The 25,991-nt window shown below is 49.9% G+C and overlaps 9 protein-coding genes across 9 annotated transcripts; 6 read left to right on the top strand and 3 right to left on the bottom strand.

Moving 5' to 3' along the window:
* The first annotated feature begins 354 nt into the window (after window positions 1–354).
* HETIRDRAFT_39880 (GTPase activating-like protein) lies at window positions 355–6,526 on the top strand. The gene is made up of 11 exons (XM_009554748.1): window positions 355–2,243; window positions 2,301–3,123; window positions 3,174–3,647; window positions 3,701–4,359; window positions 4,413–5,203; window positions 5,254–5,391; window positions 5,444–5,500; window positions 5,556–5,681; window positions 5,729–5,834; window positions 5,886–6,039; window positions 6,093–6,526. Exons 1-11 carry the CDS (start codon window positions 415–417, stop codon window positions 6,267–6,269), a joined length of 5,334 nt encoding a protein of 1,777 aa, XP_009553043.1. The 5' UTR covers window positions 355–414; the 3' UTR covers window positions 6,270–6,526.
* A 151-nt stretch (window positions 6,527–6,677) lies between these two features.
* Window positions 6,678–8,408, top strand: HETIRDRAFT_68165 (mitochondrial carrier protein; the record flags this gene model as incomplete). The annotated part of the gene is made up of 12 exons (XM_009554792.1): window positions 6,678–6,792; window positions 6,911–6,979; window positions 7,035–7,199; window positions 7,254–7,378; window positions 7,429–7,463; window positions 7,519–7,529; window positions 7,583–7,671; window positions 7,730–7,760; window positions 7,820–7,922; window positions 7,982–8,013; window positions 8,076–8,184; window positions 8,247–8,408. The coding sequence occupies 11 exons, from the start codon at window positions 6,678–6,680 to the stop codon at window positions 8,087–8,089; spliced, it is 789 nt and encodes a 262-aa protein (XP_009553087.1). The 3' UTR covers window positions 8,090–8,184; window positions 8,247–8,408.
* A 753-nt stretch (window positions 8,409–9,161) lies between these two features.
* On the bottom strand, window positions 9,162–10,485 carry HETIRDRAFT_423362 (uncharacterized protein; the record flags this gene model as incomplete). The annotated part of the gene is made up of 6 exons (XM_009554891.1): window positions 9,162–9,289; window positions 9,346–9,780; window positions 9,841–9,910; window positions 9,963–10,061; window positions 10,120–10,242; window positions 10,300–10,485. The coding sequence occupies 6 exons, from the start codon at window positions 10,483–10,485 to the stop codon at window positions 9,162–9,164; spliced, it is 1,041 nt and encodes a 346-aa protein (XP_009553186.1).
* Window positions 10,486–11,210: 725 nt separating this feature from the next.
* On the top strand, window positions 11,211–11,825 carry HETIRDRAFT_456254 (uncharacterized protein; the record flags this gene model as incomplete). Its single annotated transcript, XM_009554890.1, has 1 exon — window positions 11,211–11,825. One exon carries the CDS (start codon window positions 11,211–11,213, stop codon window positions 11,823–11,825), a length of 615 nt encoding a protein of 204 aa, XP_009553185.1.
* A 285-nt stretch (window positions 11,826–12,110) lies between these two features.
* HETIRDRAFT_412672 (uncharacterized protein) lies at window positions 12,111–13,506 on the bottom strand. The gene is made up of 10 exons (XM_009554889.1): window positions 13,427–13,506; window positions 13,250–13,371; window positions 13,132–13,196; window positions 13,049–13,078; window positions 12,956–12,996; window positions 12,869–12,904; window positions 12,789–12,815; window positions 12,643–12,731; window positions 12,537–12,583; window positions 12,111–12,468 (listed from the first exon to the last, which is right to left on the bottom strand). The coding sequence occupies exons 1-10, from the start codon at window positions 13,436–13,438 to the stop codon at window positions 12,290–12,292; spliced, it is 648 nt and encodes a 215-aa protein (XP_009553184.1). The 5' UTR covers window positions 13,439–13,506; the 3' UTR covers window positions 12,111–12,289.
* Window positions 13,507–13,832: 326 nt separating this feature from the next.
* On the bottom strand, window positions 13,833–16,911 carry HETIRDRAFT_423360 (uncharacterized protein; the record flags this gene model as incomplete). Its single annotated transcript, XM_009554888.1, has 12 exons — window positions 13,833–14,313; window positions 14,362–14,502; window positions 14,553–14,770; window positions 14,823–14,938; window positions 14,993–15,522; window positions 15,577–16,055; window positions 16,104–16,271; window positions 16,396–16,433; window positions 16,488–16,554; window positions 16,610–16,693; window positions 16,760–16,852; window positions 16,906–16,911. The coding sequence occupies 12 exons, from the start codon at window positions 16,909–16,911 to the stop codon at window positions 13,833–13,835; spliced, it is 2,421 nt and encodes an 806-aa protein (XP_009553183.1).
* A 1,284-nt stretch (window positions 16,912–18,195) lies between these two features.
* HETIRDRAFT_157774 (uncharacterized protein) lies at window positions 18,196–19,747 on the top strand (the record flags this gene model as incomplete). The annotated part of the gene is made up of 2 exons (XM_009554887.1): window positions 18,196–19,041; window positions 19,100–19,747. The coding sequence occupies 2 exons, from the start codon at window positions 18,196–18,198 to the stop codon at window positions 19,391–19,393; spliced, it is 1,140 nt and encodes a 379-aa protein (XP_009553182.1). The 3' UTR covers window positions 19,394–19,747.
* A 399-nt stretch (window positions 19,748–20,146) lies between these two features.
* HETIRDRAFT_108581 (uncharacterized protein) lies at window positions 20,147–21,863 on the top strand (the record flags this gene model as incomplete). Its single annotated transcript, XM_009554886.1, has 7 exons — window positions 20,147–20,263; window positions 20,315–20,501; window positions 20,554–21,231; window positions 21,289–21,351; window positions 21,412–21,579; window positions 21,640–21,661; window positions 21,725–21,863. 7 exons carry the CDS (start codon window positions 20,147–20,149, stop codon window positions 21,861–21,863), a joined length of 1,374 nt encoding a protein of 457 aa, XP_009553181.1.
* A 275-nt stretch (window positions 21,864–22,138) lies between these two features.
* Window positions 22,139–25,969, top strand: HETIRDRAFT_39891 (uncharacterized protein; the record flags this gene model as incomplete). Its single annotated transcript, XM_009554749.1, has 8 exons — window positions 22,139–22,330; window positions 22,655–22,871; window positions 22,928–23,111; window positions 23,175–23,243; window positions 23,320–23,756; window positions 23,813–24,069; window positions 24,130–24,790; window positions 24,842–25,969. 8 exons carry the CDS (start codon window positions 22,139–22,141, stop codon window positions 25,873–25,875), a joined length of 3,051 nt encoding a protein of 1,016 aa, XP_009553044.1. The 3' UTR covers window positions 25,876–25,969.
* Window positions 25,970–25,991: the final 22 nt, after the last annotated feature.

Below are 25,991 nucleotides of genomic sequence, written 5' to 3'. Positions count from 1 at the left end.
CAACATGCATTTCCAGTGATCACAACGACGATACCTCTGTCCAGTTCTCCTCCTCAGTCGGCATCATCACTCAGTCCACTCGCCTCATCTGGCTCCACGCAGAGCCCAACTGGGGGTGCGCCTCTACTGCACGTACGTTCACATTCATTTACACCCAAGCTACCATCCAAGTTGTCTGGAGGGAAGCTTGGACCTTCGAGCCCTGTTCGCAAATTGTCCGGTGGATCAGAAAAAGAGACAGACACCAAGGAGAGAGATAAATTGGCGAGTGGGCCAACCTTCAGCGGCCGTGGCGCATTTCCGTTCACTTTCGGAGGGAATAAGGGAGGGATAGCCCAGGCAGGTGAAATGGCTCTTCTGCCACCGCCCACAATCATCGAACCGGGCGACGAGGGAGACACGCGAGGAACTGTGATGGACAAGCGGTCGTCGCAGATCACATATCACGCCGGGTTTGTCAATCGGATGTCCGATTTTTCACCACCCCCAACCCATGCAAGCACCTATGCCCATGCGGCGACCTCACTCACGAAGGGGTGGAAACCATTTAAGCTAGTATTGCGCGGGACGAAGCTGCAGTTCTACAAGCCGCCATATGACCGCGTTGCTGCAGTCAAAGAGCTTTTCCCGATAGGTGTCGTGTCGGTGGACGAGGAGGAGGAAGCTGAGGCGGGTTTGTCTGACGTGGTCGATGATACCAAGGCCGAAGCCAAACCGACTCCATTGAGAAGGAGAAGAGCATACTGGGGCCGTAGGATGCATCCTGACTTGGTAATACGGGAAGAGGCAATCGAAAAGGGGACTCTGGAGGCGCTTGTGCACGAGGCAGTGTTCGCAACAACTTTCCGGGAAAACGGATTGGAAGCAGGACCGATCGACACGCGAACGGGGGAGTGGCAGGACTTCGCATCGGCAATTCTCTTTGCGCTGCCCACGCTTGTTGGCGCTGGCAGGTTTGAAACGGAACTTCTCCGTTGCTGCGCGTATCTTGTCAGCGGTGCGGAGGATCTTCTCAAGGAGATTGAGCGTGGGCGCGTCCAATGGCTCGCAAACGAATATGTTCGGTATCATGGATCACCTGCTGACCCAAGTGCTTGGGAGACCTTCCGAAAGGAGACTATTCCTGACTGCCCGAAGGGCTTTTGGCAACTTGACGCCAGCGCTCATCGGGCGTCATCGTCGACCCAAGCGCTATATTCGCGGTCACCGAAGTCGAATGCGAGTACAAACAACCCTGATTCGTTCTCTCCCAACGTCAACACATTTTCACCACGTCCTGGCGCAGGTGATGTGATGGGTTCGCTCACTTCTATGGCGGACATGCTAGCGCCGATTTTACCGGGGAGGAAATCAACTGATTTGCTCAGTCGACCGTCCATGTCTAGCAACAAGGACATCATATGGAGCACCCTGGAGCGTGAAGGTTTTACCAAGGAGGTCTTGCTGAGGCTTAGTCCACGGCTCGTCGCCCGCAGTCTCTTGATCTTCAACCGTAACATTTTAGAGTCACTGCCAGAGAACTTGACCGCTGACAACTGCTTACTGGATGACTCTTCTACTGGTCGACCCCTCCCTGTCGCCTCTGATGCCCAAGTTGAAGATGCTGCTCAGAAAGTGACCGTCTTTTTTGGCAGCGACGATCGTCCTCATTGGCTCACCAAATTGGTCATTCTGCATATCCTTGGCCCGGACTCGCCATCGTTCACTTCGCGTATGTCGGGCGATCAGGCACCTCAGACGTCTCGCACACATACTCGCTCTGAGGTTATCTCTGCGTGGGTGCGCGCAGGGGAGTTGAGCCGCCTCGCCGGTGATCATTGTTCATGGCAGGCGATTCGTGCTGCACTGTGCTCCCGTCCCATAGCACGGCTAGAAAAGGCATGGAAACGCGTCGATACTTCTTCTATATCAGTGGTGGAGAGTTGGATCAAACAAGTTCAGGGATTCGATCGGATCGGAGGCGTCGACGTGATCATGACGCCTTGGGGCGGGGATCTACACCAGAAGATCAGAACAGCTTTGGATCGAGCGAAGGTTGGAGGTGAAGAGGTATGGACAGTAGGGAAGTTGACAGAAGCTAAGGATCTTTTCGAGGGTTTCCGGACATCCTTCTCTCTGTGTCCAAGAAAAAACAATCCATTACTTGATGACGTTTCTGAAGACATTGAGAGGTTGGCATCTGCATGGAAGGACTTATGTATCTCTGGCGGAGGCAAGGGCAATATCGCTTCTCAGTTTATCCAGTATGTCGTTGCCATTGATCATCTCAATTATTCCTCTATAACTGACATGTCGTATAGCGTCGATCAATTCATGTCACTTTCAATCGCAGCGGAATCTCGGCGGAAGGGACTATATGAGCCTTATTTCTGGTCTCCATCAGCACTTTCAACCAGTCCTACCAATCACACTCTCGCGTCTCTGCTCTTTCCAGAGCACCTGCCAGAGGTGTCTCTTATCAATCGCTCACAAGTATGGCGAGGTCGCTTAGAAAGTGGAGCAACGCAGCTTAGCGTTCAAGATGTGCAGTTTTTACGGAGCGCAGACTCGGCTTCAAAACTTGCCAGCAGTCAAAAGAGGAAGAGTTTGGGCACCGCAAGAGATGGTCTCAATGGCGAGGAGTTTGGGGGTACCATTATACCAATTTTCGATGGGGAGTTGTTACTTCTTGTTCAGCCTGGGGCAGAGACATCGATATCACCAACTTCGTCCCGCCCTCCTTCGAGACCCTCTAGCTCCGTGATCGACCCAAGCATTACTGAGAAGCCCATGTCCCGTGCTCCGTCGATTCGAGTAAAGGCTGGTTCACATGCCATGGATCGCAAGGCAAGCTTGGCGCGGCGAAGTTCCTTGCCTTCGATATCTCAACGAGCTAGTGTCGTACTTCAAGAGCACCCTTCCGAGCGACCCGTTCGTGTGGTTGTGAAAGCTGGCACACTGGAGCGTCTGGTGGAGGTTCTCGCTCATGGTCTTCCTGGCATATCAGTCTCAATCGCGGACGATAATGGCGAGATGCCATTACGGGAGGGAGTGGCCCGTGACATTCGACTAGACCGTAGTGATTTCGCCTCAATCTGGTGGAATGTTTACCGCAGTTTTGTTACGCCTTTGGTATTCTTTGAGGTAAGAGAATTATTAATATTTATCTCACCTATACTCACCTGCATTTTTAGCTTTTGCGTAAACGTTATGTTAGTGCCTCTTTAGCAGGGCAATCTGCTGTTGCTGAACTTCAGCATATTGCCCAAGTCCGCTCCGAAATTTTGGAAGCCATCTCAGAATGGATCCAACTCGGCGGGGGTGCACAGGATATCCTTGATGATGGCCCACTTTTTCATGCCGTTCAAGCATTTTTCAATAGTCCCACTGATCACGAAATGCCAGATTCTCCAGCCAAGGACGATCTTACCGTCTCGCATGCTTGGTCGAGTCTCAACCAAACTCGTGCTTCTGTGACCACCCTTCTCACCTGCCAGACAATGCGGCCTACTATTCAGAGTCTTTCATATCCGGAAATTGTTACGAACTCTTCATTGTCGGAAGGATTTGGAATCGACCCACCAGATCTCGATAACGCAGATCCTGAAGGCCTTGTCAATAACTTCGACGCAATGGCTTCAGCTGCATTCCGCAATGTCACAGAAGAGGTATAAATCTCATCTGTGCAAATTCGTTGTGATTAGCTTCTTATGTTTCACAGGATCTGTTCGTTACCGCGGACCTACTCGAAGTTCAGACCGCCGACCGAATGGGGTGGCTACTTCCTCGAGATGCGAGCACGACCAACGACGATGTCGAGATTCAGACCATTTATTCTTACATTTCGGAGATCGAGCCTTCGACGCTTATATCCGAACTCACCCATGACTCTATATTTCGGCTTCTCCCCCCGGGCCTTCGCAGCTGCCTGCGTGCACACCACGTTCTACGCAAGTGGGTTGTCTCTCAGATCGTTGCCCCACGTTTAGGACTTCAAGTCCGACAAGCACGAATGGAGCTTCTCCTTCAGGCGGTCGAGATTTGTCGTCGATCCAGTTTGTCAGATTCTCCCGACGGCTTTCCCGAAAAGCCCAGTATTCGGTCGTTTGTCGAGTTCGTTTTGACATCCGCGATTATCAGCGCTGAGAGTCGCATACATCAGCGTGCATGGTACAATGTAGCAAATGCCCGTAAAGTAGGGTGCGAGAGTTTGGTCGCTTTTCTGGCAAAACCTGTTTGCCAACCATCGACACCGAAATGGCCCCTGGCTACGGATATGGGCTGGACCCTGGAGCGTATGTTAGAACTGATCAGCCTCCCCGATGTTCATGAATCACTCTCTCCCGAAGGACGCCCTCTCGTTAACTTTGATAAACGACGGTGTGTGAACTGACTCATATTATGCTCCGTCGCACTGACCATCCTTCTTCAAGACAACTGTGTAACCTCATTTCAAACACGCCCTGCGTTTCTCGGAGTCGCCTTAGAAGAGACATTGATCGCCGTGACTTCGAACGCTTGGGCAATATCGAGCGGGAAGTTGGGTTGCTGCAATTTGATCTACGCAGTACCAAAGAGGATGCTTACAGGGAGTTATCTCATGCTGGAGTTAGTGGCCCTCCAAAACGAGCCCAGCGTCCCTTCCAGAAGCATGTTTCGGCTCAACACGAGAAGAACAAGCGGGACCGGTACCTTCGTGATCGCCTTAGCAAAGAACGCAAGCAAGAGCAGCTGAAGAACGACCGAAAAGACGAGTATCTCAACAAGGCTATGCATACCCGCCGCCCCTACACAGCTGCGCAACGGCAACACAGGATAAAGAAAAGTGCTTCGTCTGGGTTTTTCCAACAGCTTATGAGACCGATCTCGAGCGCCTTTTCCTTGGATAATGTGGACTCCTCGTCTGGTAAGCGTACAGCCGCCGAACTTGACTTCACTCCTACGGGCAAGCCGTCGCTAGTCTTGAATGTTGTCGACGCACAAGTAGCTCACTTTATCAATCGTGAACGCTCGTATACATTCCAGCTCGATACAGAGGATGGAGGACACTATCTTCTCCAAGCCGCTTCAAAAGTCGAGATGATCAAGTGGATCCAGACTATCGATCGAGTGTCCAAGTCCGCGGCAAAACGACGCTTGACCTACCTTGGCAATTCCCCCAAGCCTCAGCTATCAGATCATATACATGAACGTCCAAAGACGGCTTCAAGAGACCCTACCGCTAGTGCGTAGCACTCAATTTGCAATTTTAGTCTCAAAGCTTGACATTGTTAGCAGTTTTTGGAGTAGACCTTGAGTTCTTGCTAAAGCGAGAGGCTGGCGGGAATCCAGTACCTCAGGGTGCTGTTCCATCTGTCATCGAGCGATGCTTGCAAGAGGTCGAAGCTAGGGGACTGAGCGAAGTCGGAATCTGTGAGTAACTCGCTTTCTTTCTCGCGCTTGTGGGAACTAATCTGGTTTGCAGATCGAATCGCTGGGGCCAGCTCTGAAGTGAATGGACTCAAAGAAAAGCTGAATCGCGGTGAGGAACATCGATTTTAAAATGCATCTCTCTTTCTCAATCAGCCCTTGTCTAGGGGAATGGCCAATTACGCTGTCGACGGATATTTACGCTGTTTGTGATATTATCAAGACCTGGTTCCGTGTGTTGCCTGAACCTGTGTTCCCTTCATACTCGTATCACGATGTTATCGAGGCCATGAGTAAGTAACTCCCTCTGGTCCAAACATCTTTCTAACTATTATATCAGAAATCGAGGACCTAAACTCTCGGATAGAGAGAATCCGTACAGTGATCCAAGCTCTACACCGTCATAATTTCGATTTGTTAAAACGCGTCGTTGAGCATCTCGATCGGTACGCCAAACTAACGTCCTATTTGGTAAGTTTGTTAACTCGAAGATCCAGGGTAACGGACTACGAAGAACATAATCAAATGGGCTCCGACGCACTGGCCATTGTGTTCAGTCCAAACCTGCTGCGCGCTCCTCACAATGATTTCGTCATGATCATGGCCAACATGCAGCACACCAATAGACTTGTGAAAGCCCTGGTGACACATGTGCGTGGAATCGCTGATTGTTGCCTCTGTTTATTATCCTTACATGCCTTCAGTTCCACACTATCTTTGATGAGATAGATCCGGACGCGGAGGGCGATCACGATGAAGATGAGGACGAATTCGAATTACCTATCCCGGAGGAGGATGAAGAAGCCGACGCCGAATTTCTTCGTTCTGCTCCCATAATTTATCCCGGTTCTGAAAACTCGCTTGTCTCGCAGATCTCATAGCAAGCTTCTAATCATACCTTCGTTTCACTTCATGGAACTCTTGATCCCTCTATTCTGCTCGCATTGTTTGTACTCTATCTCAATAACATCCGTACCTTCTCAGCTAGGACAGTGTCTACTTTCTCAATAGATATCCCGGTCTCGCTAGCTGCATAATTCGCGTTATTTCTCCATTACGACCTTGTAGTAACTTTAGCTGTCCTATCCATACGAAAGTTTTGTCTAGGTCTCCTGGATTACATCACAGATGTTACTCTTATCTTATCTTTACCAACCTAAGATGATCGCGTCATTCTGAACTGTGGTCGCACGTTGCACTGTGACCATGTCTCGACTCTCCACCGGTGCAGCCTTTTGTTTTTCAACCACGCTAGTCGTTCCAGCACTTCTCTTCCCTCCGCCACTGATATGAGCGCTACCGAGGTTGCCAATGAATTGATCGCAGGAAGTGTAGGGGGTGCGGCTCAGGTCTTGGTTGGCCAGCCGCTCGACACGATCAAGACCCGTGCACAAACTGCATCCAGTTCGATGTCTTCCTCCATTTCTCGTGACTTCTCTCTGACTCCTCGGACGGCGTGATGTAGGGGAAACGTTTGTGAGTGTATCCTGGGTCAACGTTCAGAAACTGCTTACATCTGTAGAACAGAGGGGTCCTATGGACATTCTTACGCAAACGATTCGCAAGGAAGGTTTCTTTGCGTTGTATAAAGGTCTTGAATGGATTACCTATTGATTTTAGAAGCAATGGCTTATTTGATCTCGTAGGAATGGCAAGCCCTCTTCTGGGGATAGCGGGAGTCAATTCTCTACTTTTCGCTGCTTATGGCGCATCCAAGCGTATAATATCACCGTTTCCTCAACTTTCCCTGAAGGAGATAGCTGCTGCCGGCGCCATGGCTGGAGCAGCCAACGCAGTACTTGCCAGCCCAGGTGTGTTTTACTTCCAAGCCACAAGTGCCAATGAATTGACCAAACGGAACGTAGTGGAAATGTTCAAGGTACGCATGCAAGGTCAGTATGGCGCTGCAACGGATCAACGATTACGCGAAGTTGTTCGAGAGATGTGGTCAGAATGGGGCTTTCGACGTGGTGTGATGCGAGGGTATTGGGTGCGTTCTTCGTTGTTCGATACTAGATCCTAGCATTCACGGGTCTCAAGGTTACGGTTTTAAGAGAGATTCCGGCTTATGCAGGGTATGTCATTCGATCAAGCGAAAAATCCTATTGACTTTGATATCACTTTGCATAGATTCTACACAGGTATGCTGTCTTTTCCCGAGTGTTTTGTCGATTTATGGACCAGGTCTTGGAAGCGTTTGAATTTTCGAAACGCAAGTTTGCTGAGACACATGGTTCCGAGTTGCCTGTGTGGGCACTGCTGAGCAGTGGCGCCACTGGAGGGGTTTGTGTTTCTTCCGTGTTCATCAAAAGACCTTTCTCATTCTACTCCCATTTCCCAGATTGCTTATTGGCTATCCTGTTACCCGTTAGGTGCCTACTCATCTTGCACTTTATTGAATCATTCTGATATTGAGGTAAATGTTTATCAGATGTCGTGAAGTCTCGCATTCAACTGAGGTCAACACCTCCGGCGGGTACACCTGTACAGTATATTGCTCATGAAATCAGAGCGATAATTGCGGAATCGGGAGTGTACGTTCATCCTACGTTTGTGAATTTCGCTTTTTTTCCCAAGGCTTTTTTTCAAACAGTGCTGGATTATTTCGTGGATTGACACCATCACGTATGTTTGCTCTCGCATTCGTTGCCCTCAAAACTAAAAGTCGCTGATATCACGATCCACAGTAATCAGAAGGTAAGGCTTTCCAAGGAACGCCTCGTCGATCCTTTGATGAACACTATGGCAGCATTCCGGCGGCAGCAAGTACTTTTGCTGCGTTTGAACTGACAAGAGGTATCTCGGCGCAAACACCCATACTATTTATGAATCAAATGCTAAATGAGCCACTCTGACAGAGTACTTGCGAGAATACACTGGAGTGTGACGACATCTGATCAAAATCTGACTTTTCTTCTCTTAGTCTGCAATTCTGTTGTTCCGTTCGATGTTTGTCAGGTCTCTGTATGCTTATCTGCTCGCAGTCAAAGGGTTTTATCATACTCCCAGAACTCCCCATTCACTTTCGGAAATTCGATAGAGCCCCGAAACGACCGCCACAGCCACATCATTGATCATATTGGCTGGCGATTATCTTCGTCTAGTGATCCAGGTCAGTACAGCTAGATTCCGCCGATTCTCACTGGCCACATAAAAGATGAGGAGCATTGTGCTCTTCGGTCAAAATTGCCAAAGAAAATAATCGTAGAAGAGACACAACTCTGGAGATAGGGGCACAGCAGTCTCACTTCAAGAGCGATGGCAAAAATATAATGAGCATCTTTATACATAAATATGTGTTCTGTGGGTAGTGGCTCACAGCTTTGATCCTCTCCAGCCGTTGACGAGCTATGAAATGACATATCCTATATCGACGACTCACTCCATATTGACTACTGGCCATCTGATTAGTAGTCTGCCAACAACGCCCAGGACTAAGTTCTGCGAAGCGAGAGAGCTAATAATGGACTTGTCGATCGCTTGCATGATTTTGCAAACCGCGGCGTATTAGAGAAATGAAACCCTATTCATACATACGATTCGATTACCTGCAAAGAAGAACCAGGCACATCATCGGACGACAGGAATACGTGGAGTATGCCTCCTCAGCATGCATGGCTACAAGTAAGTTCACTATTCACCAGTGCTACGGCTACAATGACGGTAATATATCGATGACAGGCTTGCGGTCGGTCCGATTCTAAGAAGGCACACAGCAGCCAAGACACGGGCGCAATACAAGTCCTGCGCGTGCTGAAGCTTGATGGAGGATCTTATTCTTCCTCACTGTCGCTCGCAAACTCAACAGCCTGGTATCGCCTTGCTTTCTTATTCGGGTTCGCAAGGGATGCACCCCTCCGTGCCATCTGGGCGGGCACGACCGAGCCTGAACATCGCGACCCTTAGCGATCGCACGATTGAAGAAAAGAAACAGAGAGGAGAGAGACCGGGGCTTACGACTTTGCAGTGCGCTTGTGCTCCCGCCGGGGCCGAAGCTGCCCTGACTTATGGTTCGCGCCTTGATGAGCTCTTGACGCAGTACTCGGATCTCTTCACGAGCGAGCAGCTCAGATTGCGTCGGTTCAGGTGTGGGCGCCTTTGCCTTGTGCTTCCCTGTCCTGCTAACTTGATCTTGGGCTTGTGCTTGCACTGGAGAAGATGGCCTTGCTATCGTCGAAGTTGAGGTTGAGGGCTTGTATTGATGGACTGGCGGTGGCGGGCTTGGAGAAGAGCCTTGGTGCTTCGTTGAAGGGAACGGCGGGGAGGAAAGAGGCTGGGTAGCTTCCCAGGCTAGACGTTGCTGTCTGTCGGGGACTTCGAGGACCGATGATCCGCGCTGAGAGCTGACGCGGGAGCGGGGACGAGAGCGTTTCAAGCCATCGTAGTCATTGGCTAGAATATGTCAAATAGGGGTAAGTCGTTAATAAAATTGCCGATGGCGAGAAGGTGTACTGCTTTGAGGGGGTGGCTCATGCGCTGAGGGATAGAGGCGGCACTGGTGCGATTGGGCTTGCAATGCAATCTGCCAAGGCTTGAGGAGTTCGTGAGTAATTGCGAGTCGGCATAGGACTTACGGAGGCGAACTCCCCGGCGGCAAATATCGCTGCCTCTCGCGGGGTCATCTCTGTCATGGATATGTTAACAGGCTTTTTCGCTTCAGGACCTATAATCAGCTAGGGGAGGAGGAGATATGAGTGATAAGACTGCAGGAAGCTGGAAGCAGTAGCTGACTTTCAGCTCCTGGTGGCCCTCGGAAGATGGATCCCAGTGAACGATGCTGAGCTCCTTCTTGGTGAATGTGGATAGCAATCGATCCGCAAACATTTTAAGAATGTCTGGTGTCGATTTCTTGCCCTGTAAAACCTCGATAAGAGCGATCTCCGTTGTATTAAACTATAGCGATCGGCTTACCACAAAGTGCAGGATGTCGTTTTCTGTCCACTTACCCCGCCACCATCGTCCCTCCCTCCCGAGCCCCGCATGCAAGAGCCAAGCATCATCTCTGACGTGCGATAACACGACAAAACGCGAGCTTCCTTGATAGACAAGCTGCAAGACCTCGTCTAGCACTGCGAAATTGTCCAGCAAGGATGTCATGGTGGAGGATGTGACAAGGCTAATCGGACGAGTGGCCCAGGGCGGCTTGACCGCATTCCAAATCCGGCTGCGGGGCGACTGTATGCCGGCACCGTACAATCGCGGAGACTGAAGACGCCAACGATCACAGTGCGGGCACCCGGGTCCGACCCGGTGTCTGTGCGGCGACGCGACGTCACGCGTCACCTGACGTCCTATCACTCATTCGCACCATCGGCAAAACGTGTTTCATGGAGTATTGTAGGCATCGCAAGGCCAATGTCTCCAACGATCTGACCCGCTTCTAATCACAATTTTTGAAGCAACCCTTGTGCTTCAAGAATTCCGTCTTTGGTGTGTACATTTATGATTCACGAAGCCTCCACATTGATCACGACCTTGTTAGTAGGTTCAAATCACGCCAATTGAGACATGCGAAAAGTTCTGCCATCCATGCCATCCACGCATATCTCCCACCCTTTGATTGGGCTTGGATCAGCCACTATCATAATATCAAAGCTGGTGACATTGTCCAGATTCTTTTCAAATACGCCACAATGTTTCTGAGACGCATTGTTTGATCGAAAGGCCACACATGTGGCCGATAGCACTAGAAAATTGTTTATAAATTGAATCACCGAAGTCGCGCGGTGTCTCTCTGACTCTCTCTTACCTTCTCTGACCATTCTGTTCACTTAAAAGCCATACTCAAGTCAACGACTGTCACTTCCACATTCCCAACACCTATGGAACAACATTCACCTTCCCTTCCCTCTGCCACCCTCGATGACCTCGACGACGTTGGGACCGAATTCGCTACCCAGCAAGCCATGACACTTCAAGCAAGGCCATCTCTTCGTGAGAGGGTGAACAACACACTCGAGATCAATGTCAGAGGGCGCACCAAAACGAGGAATGCTGTATTACCTGTAAGGGCAGTGACTCCACGGTTGCACAGGAGAAACACGGCTGAGGTCGAAATCGACGAGCACCTCTCGCGTTTAGGGCAGGGGCTCTTCGTTGGATTTATACTAAAGGGCCGTCCTCTGCCTTCGAATATTCCGATCATCGCCCACTATAAAGACGATTCAGGACGCGAGTTCACACACACCGTATGTGTCCTCACAGCCGAGGAGGCCTTGGCCCTAAAAGTCTTCGACAAGAGAACATACGGAGCTACTAAGACTTGCGAACATCAACTATGGCTCACGCTCAAACAGGAGAAGGAGGAAGGGGCTATCAAAGCACACAAAGAGGGCATGAACGCGGTGGGATTGACCACGGAACAGATGGTCTCTGCGATGAAGTTTATTCAGAGTGCCTCTTTGTCCGCAGGGATGCCAGAGATGTATGCATATTGATCGCATGCACCCAAGAATGGGCAATAGATGCTCTTGCTCTAGGTATCTGTTTCCTGACAGCCACCGCGAAAGTGAATGCTCTCCTGGTTCTAAACCAGATCTATAGCGATGATGCAGTGCTCAATGGGTGGAAAGTGATAATGTCAGACACAGACATCGAATTTGTGGAATCCGTTGCTATAAATATTTCGGATGTCTAGACAGTGCCGTTGAATCAGACTTTCGTCTTTGACTCGAGTTCGCCGCAAGTGACGTTGGCCAACTAGCATTCATGTGTGGCCTCCTGGTACATTATAAAAAATGGATTCGACTGTGCACTTGAGACTAGGTACGCGATTCAATATAAACGCAGTACAATCCTCGTCATACAATTCAAATAACCCTTACCAACATTGCTCATTTTCACTTCTACAAGTCTCCAATCGTCGATACAGCTTTGATCGGAGCAGCATAGGACGAAACGTTCAAGGCAACGTCAGTACTGTCTGCATAAATTGATCGTAGTTGATCTGAATCCAGCCATCGCGGTCAGTGTCCAGAGCGGAGAAGGACTCCGTGATCTGCTTGATCACGACGCAGGCGCGCACGAAGCGATCAAACGAGATACCGCCAGTGACACCATATTGGGTTGGGGCGCTGGTGGCTTTAACATCTTCCCCCACAAGGGTAAATAGATGAGCAACGTCCCGTCTAGTTCAATTGAATGCTTACCGTATTTGCGCTCGACAAGCTGGAGTAAGGCAGGAGAAAGATTGTAGCTGAGATGCAGGAGCATAAGGAAAATGTCGGATATGCAAAATCACAGATTTGTGCTTACCCAAATTGCCTCAAAGCATCATGAAGCTCGCGACCATCGATGGAGCCGGAACGGTCTCGGTCGAAATGCCTGAAGACATTTTGCCAATCCTGAACAGATGTAAGAGGACTGACCGACGAGCAGTACAGCTGAATGAGAGTACTTACCTTGATATATTTCCATAGACCAGCAAACTGAACAATGACTCTAAGTGACTGGAATATTGCGTACTGAACCTGAATCTGACCTCATTAAATCCAATGGTTCCGCTCCTGTCGGTGTCCTTTGACGTGTTCTCAGCTACTTGAATTCTCGGACAGGAGATGCGACATACAAAAATGGTCATAAGCAATTTCACCGTGTCCAAATCGAACGCTAAAGCCACTATGAGCGACCACTCATTAAGTTTCACAGATAAAGAACCAACCAGTCCAATCGCCGTTGACGAGGGCTTTTTCTGCATAGGGAATATGTTAAGCCTCGTTGTAAGGATGATATGACGCCACTTGCGCAATTCAGGAGCAGAGATTTGCCCTGATCGGTCGCCATCGACAGCAATGAACCACTGCCAGAGCCTATGACATCTCATCATCAGGGGCGATGCAGAATCATACGCCATCCTACGCACTGGGGATCTGCACCAGGGGGAGGACCTGAGTGCTGGCTAGGAGGCGCGAAGCCTCCAGGAGCACCGTAACCAGGAGGCGCTCCGTATCCTTGCTGGCCGCCATATCCTGGTTGACCTCCGTACTATACGTTTTTGTAGTTATCAGAAGACAACCCGTTTCGATTGGATCGTACGCACATTGTAAGCCATGCTGAGTTCTCTGGATTTATCAGACGCTGATCGGCAGATGGAGCGAGTAGCTGTTGTAAGAAGGGAGGAAGAAAGGGGGGTGCACAGGCAAAATGGCTAGAGAGTGCAAGATATATAATCAGCCGAGTGGCACAGGAATAACAGAAGGACGCACAGGTTGTGGCAGACACAGTCAAGAGGCTCCTGTGCAGCTCTGACAGCGCTCAGCACTCGGGGCTGTGTCCAAGATTACTATCAATCACGCGCCTGTGATGTCATTTCGCGATAAGCAGTTTACAGCTTGTCCAGCCCCAGTACATAAGTCTCACGCTCCTGAGCGAGAACAATACAATTGCAGGCGGAATCCACAAGCGAACACAGTAATAAGTTAAATAGCAAGACAATCCACTGGGAATCATGCGCTCGCAAGCACAACCGGCGGCAATCCTTCTGGTGGTCTTCCTCTCTTCTTCCCAGTACCATTCGCAGTCCCACCGCCCGACCCTTTCTTCTTCTTCGGAGACATGGGGCTGTCCGCCATGGGACTCATCACCAACAGTCCTGGAGTCGAGGTCTCGGGCTTCGGTACCGAGGCGGCATTGGCAGCATCTTTCGCCTTCGATTTCTTCTTCGACGATCCAGCGGCTGTGTTTGTCTTGAGAACTTGTCCGAGCGGGCCAATTTTCGACTGTGAGGGATGTGGTGGGTCGTCAGGAAGAACAATGAGAGGTAGGGGCTGATGTGTAGAGGACTGCGGATATGCTGTCGAGAGCATAGATATACGGTGTTGATAGTACGGCTTGAGCAACCCAATCTGACCATCGACAGTGCTTGAGTTGAGTGGAATAGAAGGCGGTGGAGGCGGATAGGGCGGCGGAGGTTCTGCAGGTTTCGCACTGTCCAAAGGTGAGCACGAGCAGGGAACAAGAGGCCGTGATACATACGTAGAATTAGCATTCTTGGTGTTCTTTTTGCCCTTGAGCAGTCTCTTAGGAATGATGAGGTTTGCAAGACCCAGCTCTTCAGCAATCCCCAGGGCACGAAGACCGAGGAAGTCCTCGCCAATATCATCGGTGAACTGACCCCTGACAAGACTATCAGTAGAGCTTCATAGATGAGAAAATATAGTAAGTACATGACAAAGGCGCTCTCTTCCTCTTCGTCATCCTCGTTAGCGAAGAGTGCGTCATCATCCAATGCTTCTGTGGATGTAAACTCTTGGTAGGCATTGGATAATTTCTTCTCAAGATCATTGAGGCGATTCCCATGCCGGATGACATCATCATTGATGTATCGTTCCAGCTCCTGTATACGTGACGTCCCACTTTCGAAAAGAGTGTGCAAGATGATTTCCTAGTGTGCCTTTAAGTCATATCAACAAAATTCAATCGAGACGAAGGCCCACCTCAGAAGTCATATTATTCGAATATTTATCGACATAGAATCTTAGTGTCCGTCCAACGTTCATCAGGTATTCCGAAGCAATACTTGACAAGACATCTAAAGCCATATTAGATGATCCTATATACGCAATGAGTCTGAGTTCGATCTGGGCAAGAATTGAAAAAAAAAAACCTTGGAATCCGACGTGCTCCAAAACCTTGTGATTCATCCAGTGCAGGCACTGGTCTCCAGCTTGCTGCCCGATATCTATCCCTTCCGCTGCTCTCGCCCCTAAATAACTCCAAGGCTGTTCTTCCAGCTCGGCTATCTCCACAGGTTCATCGGCAATCGCCTCTGCAGGCGCCAAGGGTCCCTCTTCTATACTACCAGCAGTCACATTGAGGGCCGCGAATCTAGCATGCGTTTGCCGAAGGCGTCGAAGAGCTTTGATGTTTGAATTCATCAGTGTCAGCATGGAGCGGGGGTTAGGTGGTGCCCTTGGACGGTTCTTCTTGCGTTTACTGGTGTGAGACGCTCGCTTCGGTACAGGGGCCGAAGCCGAAGAAGAGGATGAAAAGGGAACTGGTGGGATGCTATTACCAAGCAGATAATCAGATTGCTGTGCGGCCCACCATAGCTCGACGGGTTCGGAAGAAGAGGATGCTGGATGGGGAGCAAGGCGGACGCGTTTGATAGGACGGTGATCGGAGACCCTGGTCCTTCTTGAAATGAGAACCGAGTGTGGTTCATCAATGGTAGAATGGGAGAAGACTCACAACCTGCGCTTGTCACCCAAAACACCATCGGCGGATATGGCGATGTCCTCGTACTCGATCGCAACGTCAGAAACAGGAAGGAGTTCCCGTAAGCGATCTTCTAAGCCAGATGTGTGATTCGTAGACGAGAGCACGCTACTTAGTGCACAGTCCAACTCAGAAAAAGCTCCCATCCCTTCAGCAGTTCGCACAATAGCAGGTGAGTCGGCAAACGGTAGATCTCGCCGTGAGGGCGTCGGCGCGGGCGTGATGGAGGGCGTAGGTCGTCTGACAACAGTGCTGGGAGGTCGGGGTGCGATAGGTAATGAAACAGGACGAATATGACCATTGATCCCATTAGATTTGTGATGTGGTATTCGGCGAACTGATAGATCTGTTGGGATTGATGGATCGGCTCGCTCCTTCCGGTCAGTGATATTCCTTAGCAACCTCTCTGCCTTCACTTTCAAGCGCGACGCACAGAGACGGAGTGGGTGATTCTGTGTCATATGAGCTATTGAGCACATGACAAAACATTTGAGACATACCTCTGTGGCATTGTAGGTGAAGCAGTTAGACCAGATGAGGTTCAAGTCATCCTTGAACTCCTTCTTTGACTTATAACTTTTCTGCTTGACCTTCTTAAGCATGGTTTGAAGATCCATTGGATTTGGAATGACTGTAGAGTAGGAATTGTTAGAGAGATTCAAGATATTCTAACCTTGAAGTATATGTGTTGTCGCATGCATTAAGGATGTGAGAATGATTGGACGTGAGCACCACAAAAGAATGTGAATTATGAGAACGGAGAAGTAGTTCAAGGTGCCACCAGCCACAGACTGGCAAACAATGATGGAATAGGGAGATCGGAATCGCGTCTTTGAAGGCCGCAGAACAGCGTCGTTGAGAAGTCACACAGTCAATAAACGTACCATCATAGTAGTCCGGTACATCCGTCCTCGAAACGGGCTTAAGGAAGGCTTCAGCGTCATGATTATCCTGCGCAGTATCGGCGGTCAGTCGCGCCACTGGCTTGGTTCACGCGGAAGCATACCATCGTCACCGTTCGTAAATCATGCAGCAAGTCTTCCAAGGCGTCATAGAACGGATCTGCGAGTTTTACATCGTATGTCTGCCGCTAATTCACGAGGAAGAATGCCAGAACATAAGCTCCGAAAGGGAATGAAATAACGTGACTACTTACTCGCCCATCCTTGACGGTCTGCAGCAGTAAACGAAGGTCTGACTCTGGTAGTGTTGACTTGATCTGACTACCAGCTAGAGATTTGAGAAGGTTCTACGACTCATATGTTAGTGAGTTCGGGATGGATGGCACAAATAGCGACCTACGTTCATCCTCCAGCTTGTGTGCCCTTCGTTGGAGCGGTGAGCGGAACAAAGAACATATTCAAGCTCCGACTGGAAATCCGCCGGATGCCGGCTCGATACAGGCTCGTCGACAGTGTAAACCTTGAGTTTCGAGAATTTCGTGCCAGTGCTTGTATCTAGAGTAACATATAAATATACTGCAACATTCTCACGCAGATTCACATCTGGAGGGTCGATGCTGTTTTGAAAGAACTGGGACTTCGGGCTGCAGCGTGCCAGGAGATCACGCGTGGCTTAGTCAGGCATTGGCCGCGACGCGTTTCCGCGTCTTGAACCCGAACGACCACGACGAGGGGGTCCCACTACGCTTGTTCCCGATTCACACAGTATTTATGCTAGGTCTCATCTGATTTCCTCACTCTGAGTTTTGTTCTGCACCCCATACGACCAACTGTTCACCTTCTTTTCTCCAACATCTATCTCCACAGCTTCCCCCAAACTCAAGCAATACCATGTCTGGTCTCAAGAACTCCCCGTTCGGTAAACGACTCCGCGCGACACAGCAAGAAACTGAAGATGAAGGCCCACGAAGGAATAGGCCAAGAGTGAACCCCATCTTTGGCGTTACTCAAGTATCCACTCCGTCACTCGACTCTCGACCAACAACTAGTGAAAGCGACAGTCCGGAATCCCCCACTGAACCACTGCGTACCAATAAAGATTATGGGGACAGATTCGTACCCTCAAGAGACTCCGGGGACATGCGCACCTCGTACAATCTGATGGAAGAGAGCGGTCCATCCACACCTTCCAAGAACAAGATTATCCCCACAGAATCAGATGCTGTCAAAGGTGAGTTGAGTGGCACTAACCTTTCTATTAGCATTTCCTTATGCTGCAGATATATTGTAAAAGACGTCATTTTGAGACCCAGTCATAGCTGAACATCATGTTCGAACCGTGTGGATTCAGCGTCGAGGTCGAGACATATAACTCAACTTCACCTTATTACCGCCATACCTGTCTCCTCTGGCTGTTGTTTTGTTGTGTCTTTAATGGGGCACAGTTGCTGACTTTCTGAATGCTCTAGAACAAGCTAACGCACTGTTTACATCCATCCTCCATACGGAGGTCACCCCACCATCCCCTCACCGTCCAGTTTCCCCCACGCGACCTGCCGCATCTGCATCGACCATCACCGCGCCATCTACCCCTAATAGACGCCGCTTATTCCAGTACCACTCCCCTTCTTCCTCGCATCCGTCGACGCCAAAACGACGGTTGGACACTCCAACCGACGAAGCATATTCGATGAGCCCCGTCCGCGCAGAGAGCCGACAGATCCTCGAAAGTCCTAGGCGCCAACTGCGCAATGTCTGCAAAACACCATATCGTGTTCTTGATGCACCCGAACTTGCAGACGATTTCTACCTCAACTTGGTAGATTGGTCTAGTACAAACGTACTCGGGGTCGGATTGGGTTCATCTGTCTATCTCTGGACAGCACATACAGCGGCGGTGTCGAAGCTGTGCGATCTGACGAGTACGCATGACACAGTGAGCTCAGTGTCATGGGTCCAGAAAGGCTCGACATTTGCTGTGGGGACATTGGCAGGGCGGCTGCACATCTACGATGCGAACACACTTCAGCTCCAGCGAACATATCAGCAAGCGCATACTCAGCGCATTGGGGCGCTAGGATGGAACTCGCACGTGCTATCGTCAGGCTCTCGAGATCGGATGGTGCACCATCGTGATGTGCGCGAGGCGACGCAGAAACCATTCAAGAGGAGCGCAGGACATCGGCAGGAGGTCTGCGGCCTGCGTTGGAATGGAGACGGAGGACTGCAGTCAGGGATCCTTGCAAGCGGTGGTAACGATAACAAGGTTTGTATCTGGGATTTGAGGGGCTCTCGACGCCCGGGGCTTCCGGGAAGGGGGAGCGGAAATACAAGCGGGAGTGCAAGCGAAGAGGGCGGTATCGGGGACACTCCGTTGTGGAAGTTCCACGAGCACACCGCTGCTGTCAAGGCACTCGCTTGGGACCCTCACGTCGCCGGCGTATTAGCCACTGGCGGAGGGACACAGGACAAGCATATCCGGTTCTGGAATGTGCTGTATGGGAACAAATTGAACGAGCTAGACACGGGTAGTCAAGTACGTGACCTAGATTTCTGGCTTTGCGACTTCCATTGACAGCAGGGATCCCAAATAGGTTTGTAACTTGACATGGTCTCTCACCTCGCATGAGCTGGTCTCTACACACGGTTTCTCGTCAACGACAGCACAAAATCAGATTTGTATATGGAAGTATCCATCGCTGGATATGGTTGCGTCGCTAACGGGTCACTCAAGCCGCGTGCTATATCTCGCCATGAGTCCTGATGGTGAGACCATTGTCACTGGTGCAGGCGACGAAACCCTACGATTCTGGAACGCTTTTCCTAAGCGAGAGAACACGGAGGCAAAGAAAGAGAGTCGACTTGACTATGGCCGGCTCATTCGATAACCGCTCATCGCGCTCGCGTTATTTTCCGCTTTTCAGCATGTCGTCACCATCCAGCTCTTCCCTACGAGTAGACTCACCATGGACCTGCTGATTACATTGTTTTGTTCTTTCCCACTAACGGATCATCACGCTTCGCCCAAAATCATGTATCATTCCTCCCGCCACCTTTTCTCATCATCCCCCCTTTTCCTCCACCTGTCACGCACATTCATGCCTCTAATACATATATGCACACATACATACACTACATGACACCAGCACTGTACGATTCCATCATCTTCTTTGACCTCGATTTGTTCGTTTGCTATGGATTCTTACGTTCTATGATAGTTGTTGTTCTTTTTGTTTCCTGTCAGGCCCTGGCATTGCAGTTCTTGTTGCTTTCTTTCCATAACCGATCTCCGGCTTGACTCAATAAATATTTCATGATGGCCGGTCGGTATCAGACAAAACAACGCCGGGTTACCTTTGACAAAATATGGACATATCCGGAATTGAACCGGACACCTCTCGCAGGTCAGCTCAGTGCTAAGCGAGCGTGATAAACCAACTACACCATATGCCCTTATCTTTGGTTGCATGCATTGTTTACATCAATAGATCGTTTTAGTCGCGTGACTAAGTCATCTGTAATGTGACTGTTCGTGTGAGATCCTGCGAAACCCCCAAGTTAAAGTTGACCTCTCGACACGTCGAGCTCCGTTCACCTTTCTACTTGATTTTGCTTAAGGCGATTTTCACGACCCACACGCAATGCTTGTTACATCCGTTTATGCACGACAGCAAAATACACAGTCGGCTTCTGGCCATGTGCTTGTATTGAAACACAGTGACAAGACTGTTCTTGTTGGAGTGCCAGAGTCCTACGCGGTCAGTTATGTGCATAAAATATGTTGCTTCCTTTCTGAACCATAGAACAAGGACCTGGAACTACTTTCACGCAATGTATTTAACATTGCGCGAGGAGCTTTAGTGCTAGCGACCGACGACCTCGACATTTGCCAAGGCAGTGCCGTTCATATTCACAGCAGCGCTTGGGATCATATCAAGTATATTGTTGAGACCATCACTGTTGGTTTCGAAGATCAGCATATTGCCATAGGAGTTGGTGAGCATGACTCGACGGTGTTGGTATAATTATTGATGTTCTCGCTGCGCAGCCGTAGACCAGAACGAGCCCATTTTCACGCATGGACAGTCTAGCGCCTCAAAATGGGCCAATGCTCCGCTCAATGCCTTTCAGACTCAACCGAAGAAAGAATCAAGCCACTCGCACGTCAGTGATAGAATGTTTTCGCGTGCTCAGCAAATACAACAGCAGGGTGCAGAGAACATTGACTGGGAGAATGCCCCTGTAGATGATCATTCTGCCGACGATGGCATGTTCGAAGAGCACTATACATCTTCTCGTAAGGGTAAAGGTCGCGCGCTTCAGCAAATTCTTTCAGATGACGAAGAGGACACAGCGAAGGAGAACATTTTCAAGGATCCTACCGCCAACAAGCCCTCTTCACTTCGCGCATCAATTCATTTAACATCGGCTGGCACTCCTGTCAGCACGAAGAAGACCGGACCTCGTTCATCCGCCAATCGCACACTCTTCCCTACTCCAAGGAACGATGTCACCGACGTGTTCTCGCCTAAGGGTAAAGGACCAGCATCCAGGCTTAGCCGTGGGTCTCCAGAAAGGGATGACAACTCTGGATACGAGGACAAGGCCAGAGAAGGTAGTTTGGGCAGTTACGAAGTTGTAGCTTCACCCCGCGACACATCGAAGACGCTCCAATTTGACAAAGAGCCAAGAAGCCCAAAGGCAATTTTTGCGATCAACCGAAGTGGTACGTCTCGTCACCGCTTTAAAGCTAGCTGGACTTAACTATTCGTGCCACATTCAGAAGCATCTTCTGAGCGGACTGCGACGCCGAAGTGGACTTCCCAATCTACGGATGAAACGGATGGTGCGCAGTTATTGATTCATCCAACATCGTCTCGTCATTGACCGACGTCATTTTCGTTAGGCCAAGGACCCTCTAACGCTAAACCGAAGTTCAAGCCTCAGCAATCCCTTTTGAAAGTTCAAAGTCCCGCTATGTCCGCCAACAAGCCTTTGGTTCTGGCGCAGCCACTATCCGGATTGGATGACAAGATTCTTGTGACCATCGCTTATCCGCCCACCGGACAGGCGAGTAAGTTCAAAATCAAAGGTCGACACACTGTCGCGCGTGTCTTGCTAAGCGCGTGTACAGCATTTAACCTGGATCATGAAGGGTGGGTCTTTCTCGAAGATTTCTACCCTGGAACAGGTATTGAACGGCACTCTGTCTTTAATAGGGCGCGTCTATTTGTGCAGGAGACAGACGAGTCCGACGATGAAATGGAAATCTCAATGGAGTGCGCAAAAGAGGACACGATGAGCAAGGCAGGCGCACGTGACGGACGGATGTTCATCATCAAGATGGACACTGAGTAAATGAGTTGATTCCTACCGAACAAAGGGATCTGGCTGATCGAGTCGTGGGTTTGCCGTGTGGATCATTGAATGTTCGTTTTCTCAAATCATGCAAGTCTCTCATATATAGTCCTATGTGCTCTTTGTATTGTACTCATAGACAAACATAACGCCTGTCCATGTTCGGCTTCCTTGACTTGGGGCGCTACGAGACTGAAAAGGACCTACAACAGTGTGACGTCACGCAAGCTTTCTTTAGTCAACCATTGCATGTTTGACTCAATAAGGGCATGATCATGTCCCTCCCCTCTTCCCTACGTGCTGTCTTTTGTTTCCGAACCTTTCCAACAACGTTTCTTATAGTTCTCATATACTTGACGACATTTCTCTCTCTTTATTTTACGGATCAACTTGCATCCGTGCCAGGTATTGCCAAGCAGCATGCGTATGGGTTGAGTCTGGACGAAGCTTATCGAGATTTACATCTGGTCAGTGCAATATCTGTGTGCTGAATAACTGCTGTTGTTTCGGCTCTCTTTGTATCTCTCTTTCTCGTCTTATAAGCGGCACGCTATCCTGCAGTATCGTCTGCAAAAGATATCGGTTCCACTACACATCATGGTATGCGCTTTCGGATACAGTCATAAGAATCGATGAATATCCAAACTGGGCTTGATACAAGACTGTGTGGGTGTTTGAAGGTCGGTTGGATAGCTGTGTTCAGTACATTTTTTGATTGTGGAATCTTCCCTTGACGGCCCACGGGTACCCAGTCTCTTACTAGACCTTTTTGCTGACAGAGATAACTATAGATTACAGCGCAACCACATCCATATAACTCGCGCGAGAATGATCGCGTCCGGTCATTTCTCCTCGATCGCGTTTCTGCAATCGCCGAAAATCATAACCATATGACTGTCTTAGATGATTCTCAGACATCAGTATCATTCATCGACGGTGCTCACGTAGCATACTTTGAGGGCAACAACATTCTTGTCAAGATTGATGGCCATGACGAGGACTCCAAGGGTGCGAATCTCACAGGATATAGATGATGGAGATTGTTCATTTCGCTCCTAGTGCAGCCAACGGAGTCCTGTTCTCTGCGCACTTTGACTCCGTATCGACAGGACCTGGGGCAACTGACAATGGCATGAGCGTTTCAGCTCTACTTCAGATGATTAAGTATCTCGCAACCCATAGACCTCGTCGCACCGCTGTGTTCAACATAAATAATGGCGAAGAAGATGGACTCCATGGGGCACATGCGTTAGTTTTCTTCGACAGATAGTATGGTTATAGGCCTTACATTGCGTTTGTTCGGTTTAACAGATTCTTGGAACACTCGTGGTCGAATTTGACTTCAACCTTTTTGAACTTTGAAGGGGCAGGGGCGGGAGGGTAAGTCTCTGTCTCATGATGTACTCATCTACCCAGCTTAAATGGCCGTTCGGATTCTTGTTTTCTGTCATGTCAGACGACCTCTTTTGTTTCGTACTACCTCCCTTGTCGAACTTCAAGCCTTCAGGAATGTCCCTCATCCTCACGCCAATGCTCTGACTGCGGATGCCTTTGCCCGAGGCGTTGTACGGTCTGAGACAGACTACGCGGTTTACTCGGGTCCCAAGGGAACGCGCGGGCCTCATACTAACCAAAATGATATGGGGACATCTGCCTATAAGGGACCAGGAGGCGGTATGCGAGGTGCTGATGTTGCGTTCTATCGCAGAAGGGCAAAATATCACACACCGGACGACTCCGTACGCTCTATGGGCAGAGATGGTGGACGGAGGGCCCTCTGGGCCATGATGGAGTTAGTTCAAGGTGCCGGGGATACCTTGCTGAATGCAGACACGCAGAATGAAGATGTGGGAGATGTTGTGAGTGAGAAGGAAGGCATTGTATACTTCGATCGTGAGTTTGTGACTATAAGCACCGGTCTTGCGACTGATAATTCTTCATCGCTCCAGTATTTGCAAGCTACTTGATCGCATTCCCACTTCGCCTTCTTCTTGCTGCTAATATTGTCCTGCTGTCCGGTGGTCCCTTAGTTATTGCCATACTTGCATTCTCTTTATCGCGCCAGTCAATACTCGCTCGCCAAGCACAGCCGGAGAAGCGATGGATTGATGGGTTGCAGGGTTTTGGACGTTTTCCATTCGCTCTTGTATTGACCGTCGGTGCCCAAGTTGGGCTGGTGGTGGGCTACATTGAATTAAACCCATACGTACGTTTTCTCAATCCATATTGGAACAGAGATGGCTTCACCGACTTACAACCCTGGCAGACAATTCATGCTCATGCGCTCGCGACCACATTATCAATGTTCTCACTCTCCTACTTGACCTTAGCGATCCCTTTGTCATTGGCGGAGAAGGTCCGCCCCGTGACGCCTGCGAGGCAGAAGTCCATTGTCCTCTTTGAGTTATATGCCATGACCTGGGTTCTCCTTCTCGGCGCGACCGTACTCATTCAGCGCACGAATATCACAGGTTTGTACTGGGTTGGAGCATGGAATGCGTGCGCATTTCTAGCTGTCATAATCAGCTCTGCAGAAGGTTTAATGGGAACAGGAAAAGCCGGACGCGAAGTACGCATCCCTACGACTAGCGCAGGCGATGATCTAGATGTGCAGGGTGAGGGTAGCGGCGCAGTACTAGATGATTCTTCCGGTAATGCTCGGCATCAATCTGGAGAAGGGGTGGGTGGAGATATGTCGGAGGAGCTCGATACCTCTGAGACGACCCCGCTCATCAGGCATCGTGCTTCTGCAATCTTAAAGTCCGAACAAATCCTGGACAAAGGCGCTCAGGATAGAGCATCCTTCTGGTGGATCTCGGAGGTGATGTTATCCCTACCTATTCCCGTGATTCTACTCGGGGCACTTGCTTTCTTGTGGACCGGAGCTATGCCTCAAACCGTCGTCGATGGAGGCTGGGTTGGCACCGGTGAGTGTACTTCTTTACGTGCAAATGATTGGTTAACACTGGCCTTTGCAGTATATGCGCCCTTGTCCGTGCTCTCTGTTCTTATTCTTATTCCTCTGTCGCCGTTTGCCCACAAATTACACCACTCGCTCACTCTTCTCGTATTTGTCGTGTTTGCGGCGGCGACAGCATATGCATGGCTAATTTGGCCATTTGACTCCGACGGCGCGCGGTGCAAAATGTTTTTCAGTAGTCGCGTTGAACTGGCGAATCTCTCATTCTCTGCAGGCAGTCTGACCCAGTCACAGGGTTCAGCGAATGAGCTTTACCGGCCAGCGGTGGTGCGCGCTATAACGGAATTGACTGGAGTTGCACCCTACGTTGAGCGCGCTGTCAAGGAGTTGCCTTCGTCATGGCGAAGCAGGGACGTTCACTGTGAAGACAATTTGCTTCGAAATGGGCAGCAGACTTGCTCTTGGGAAGTTGACCAATCTTTGCTGCCTGCGCCGTCTGATCCGTCATACCTTCGTTGTACCACGAAGGACAATCACACGACCTTCGATCGCTGTGAGGACATACAGAAGGAGATGGGACCTAAACCGGCGTGGATCTATTTCAATGGGACGAGGATCGACGAGTCGTCTGCGCGCTTTGTGGTCCACGGAACAAATACACGCGCCTGCAGAATTCACCTTGATGGACTCGATATCAAACGATACCGCGTCCTATCATCTAAGTCTCCAGGCGCCCGCAAAGAGAAGGCAGACTGGCATGAATTCGAGATTCCAGGAGGTGTTAGTGTTAGTGAGGTGCGGCTTTGGAGCAGAGAGTGGGAGCGCACATTCCATGTAGAAGTCGAGTGGGAAGAAAACGGGAAAGTCGATGGGATTGGAGGGAGCGTCGCCTGTTCTTGGGCGGAACATCAAGGTGGGTGGATCACCGGTGTCGCGCACGGCTTGCATGATGGTTTGAAGTTATATGGTGACGAAAACATGGGTGCGCGCATTCCAGCGTTGGAGGAGGCATTGACGTTTGTGCCGGAATGGGCAACTTTGACAAAGTTGAGAGACGGGCTGGTGGACGCTGTAGTCGGTTTCAAACTATGATACTGCTTCATCTAAGTGTTGTTCTTGACCTACTCATCTTTATAGCTGTAATTATATGTCTTCTTGTGAATCTTCTTCTGATTTTCGTTACTGCTCAATCCTACCCGCGATCGCCT

Source organism: Heterobasidion irregulare, assembly GCF_000320585.1.
Source record: "Heterobasidion irregulare TC 32-1 unplaced genomic scaffold scaffold_14, whole genome shotgun sequence".
In the NCBI taxonomy this organism is placed as follows: Eukaryota; Fungi; Basidiomycota; class Agaricomycetes; order Russulales; family Bondarzewiaceae; genus Heterobasidion; species Heterobasidion irregulare.
This window is presented reverse-complemented; position numbering and strand designations above follow the sequence as displayed.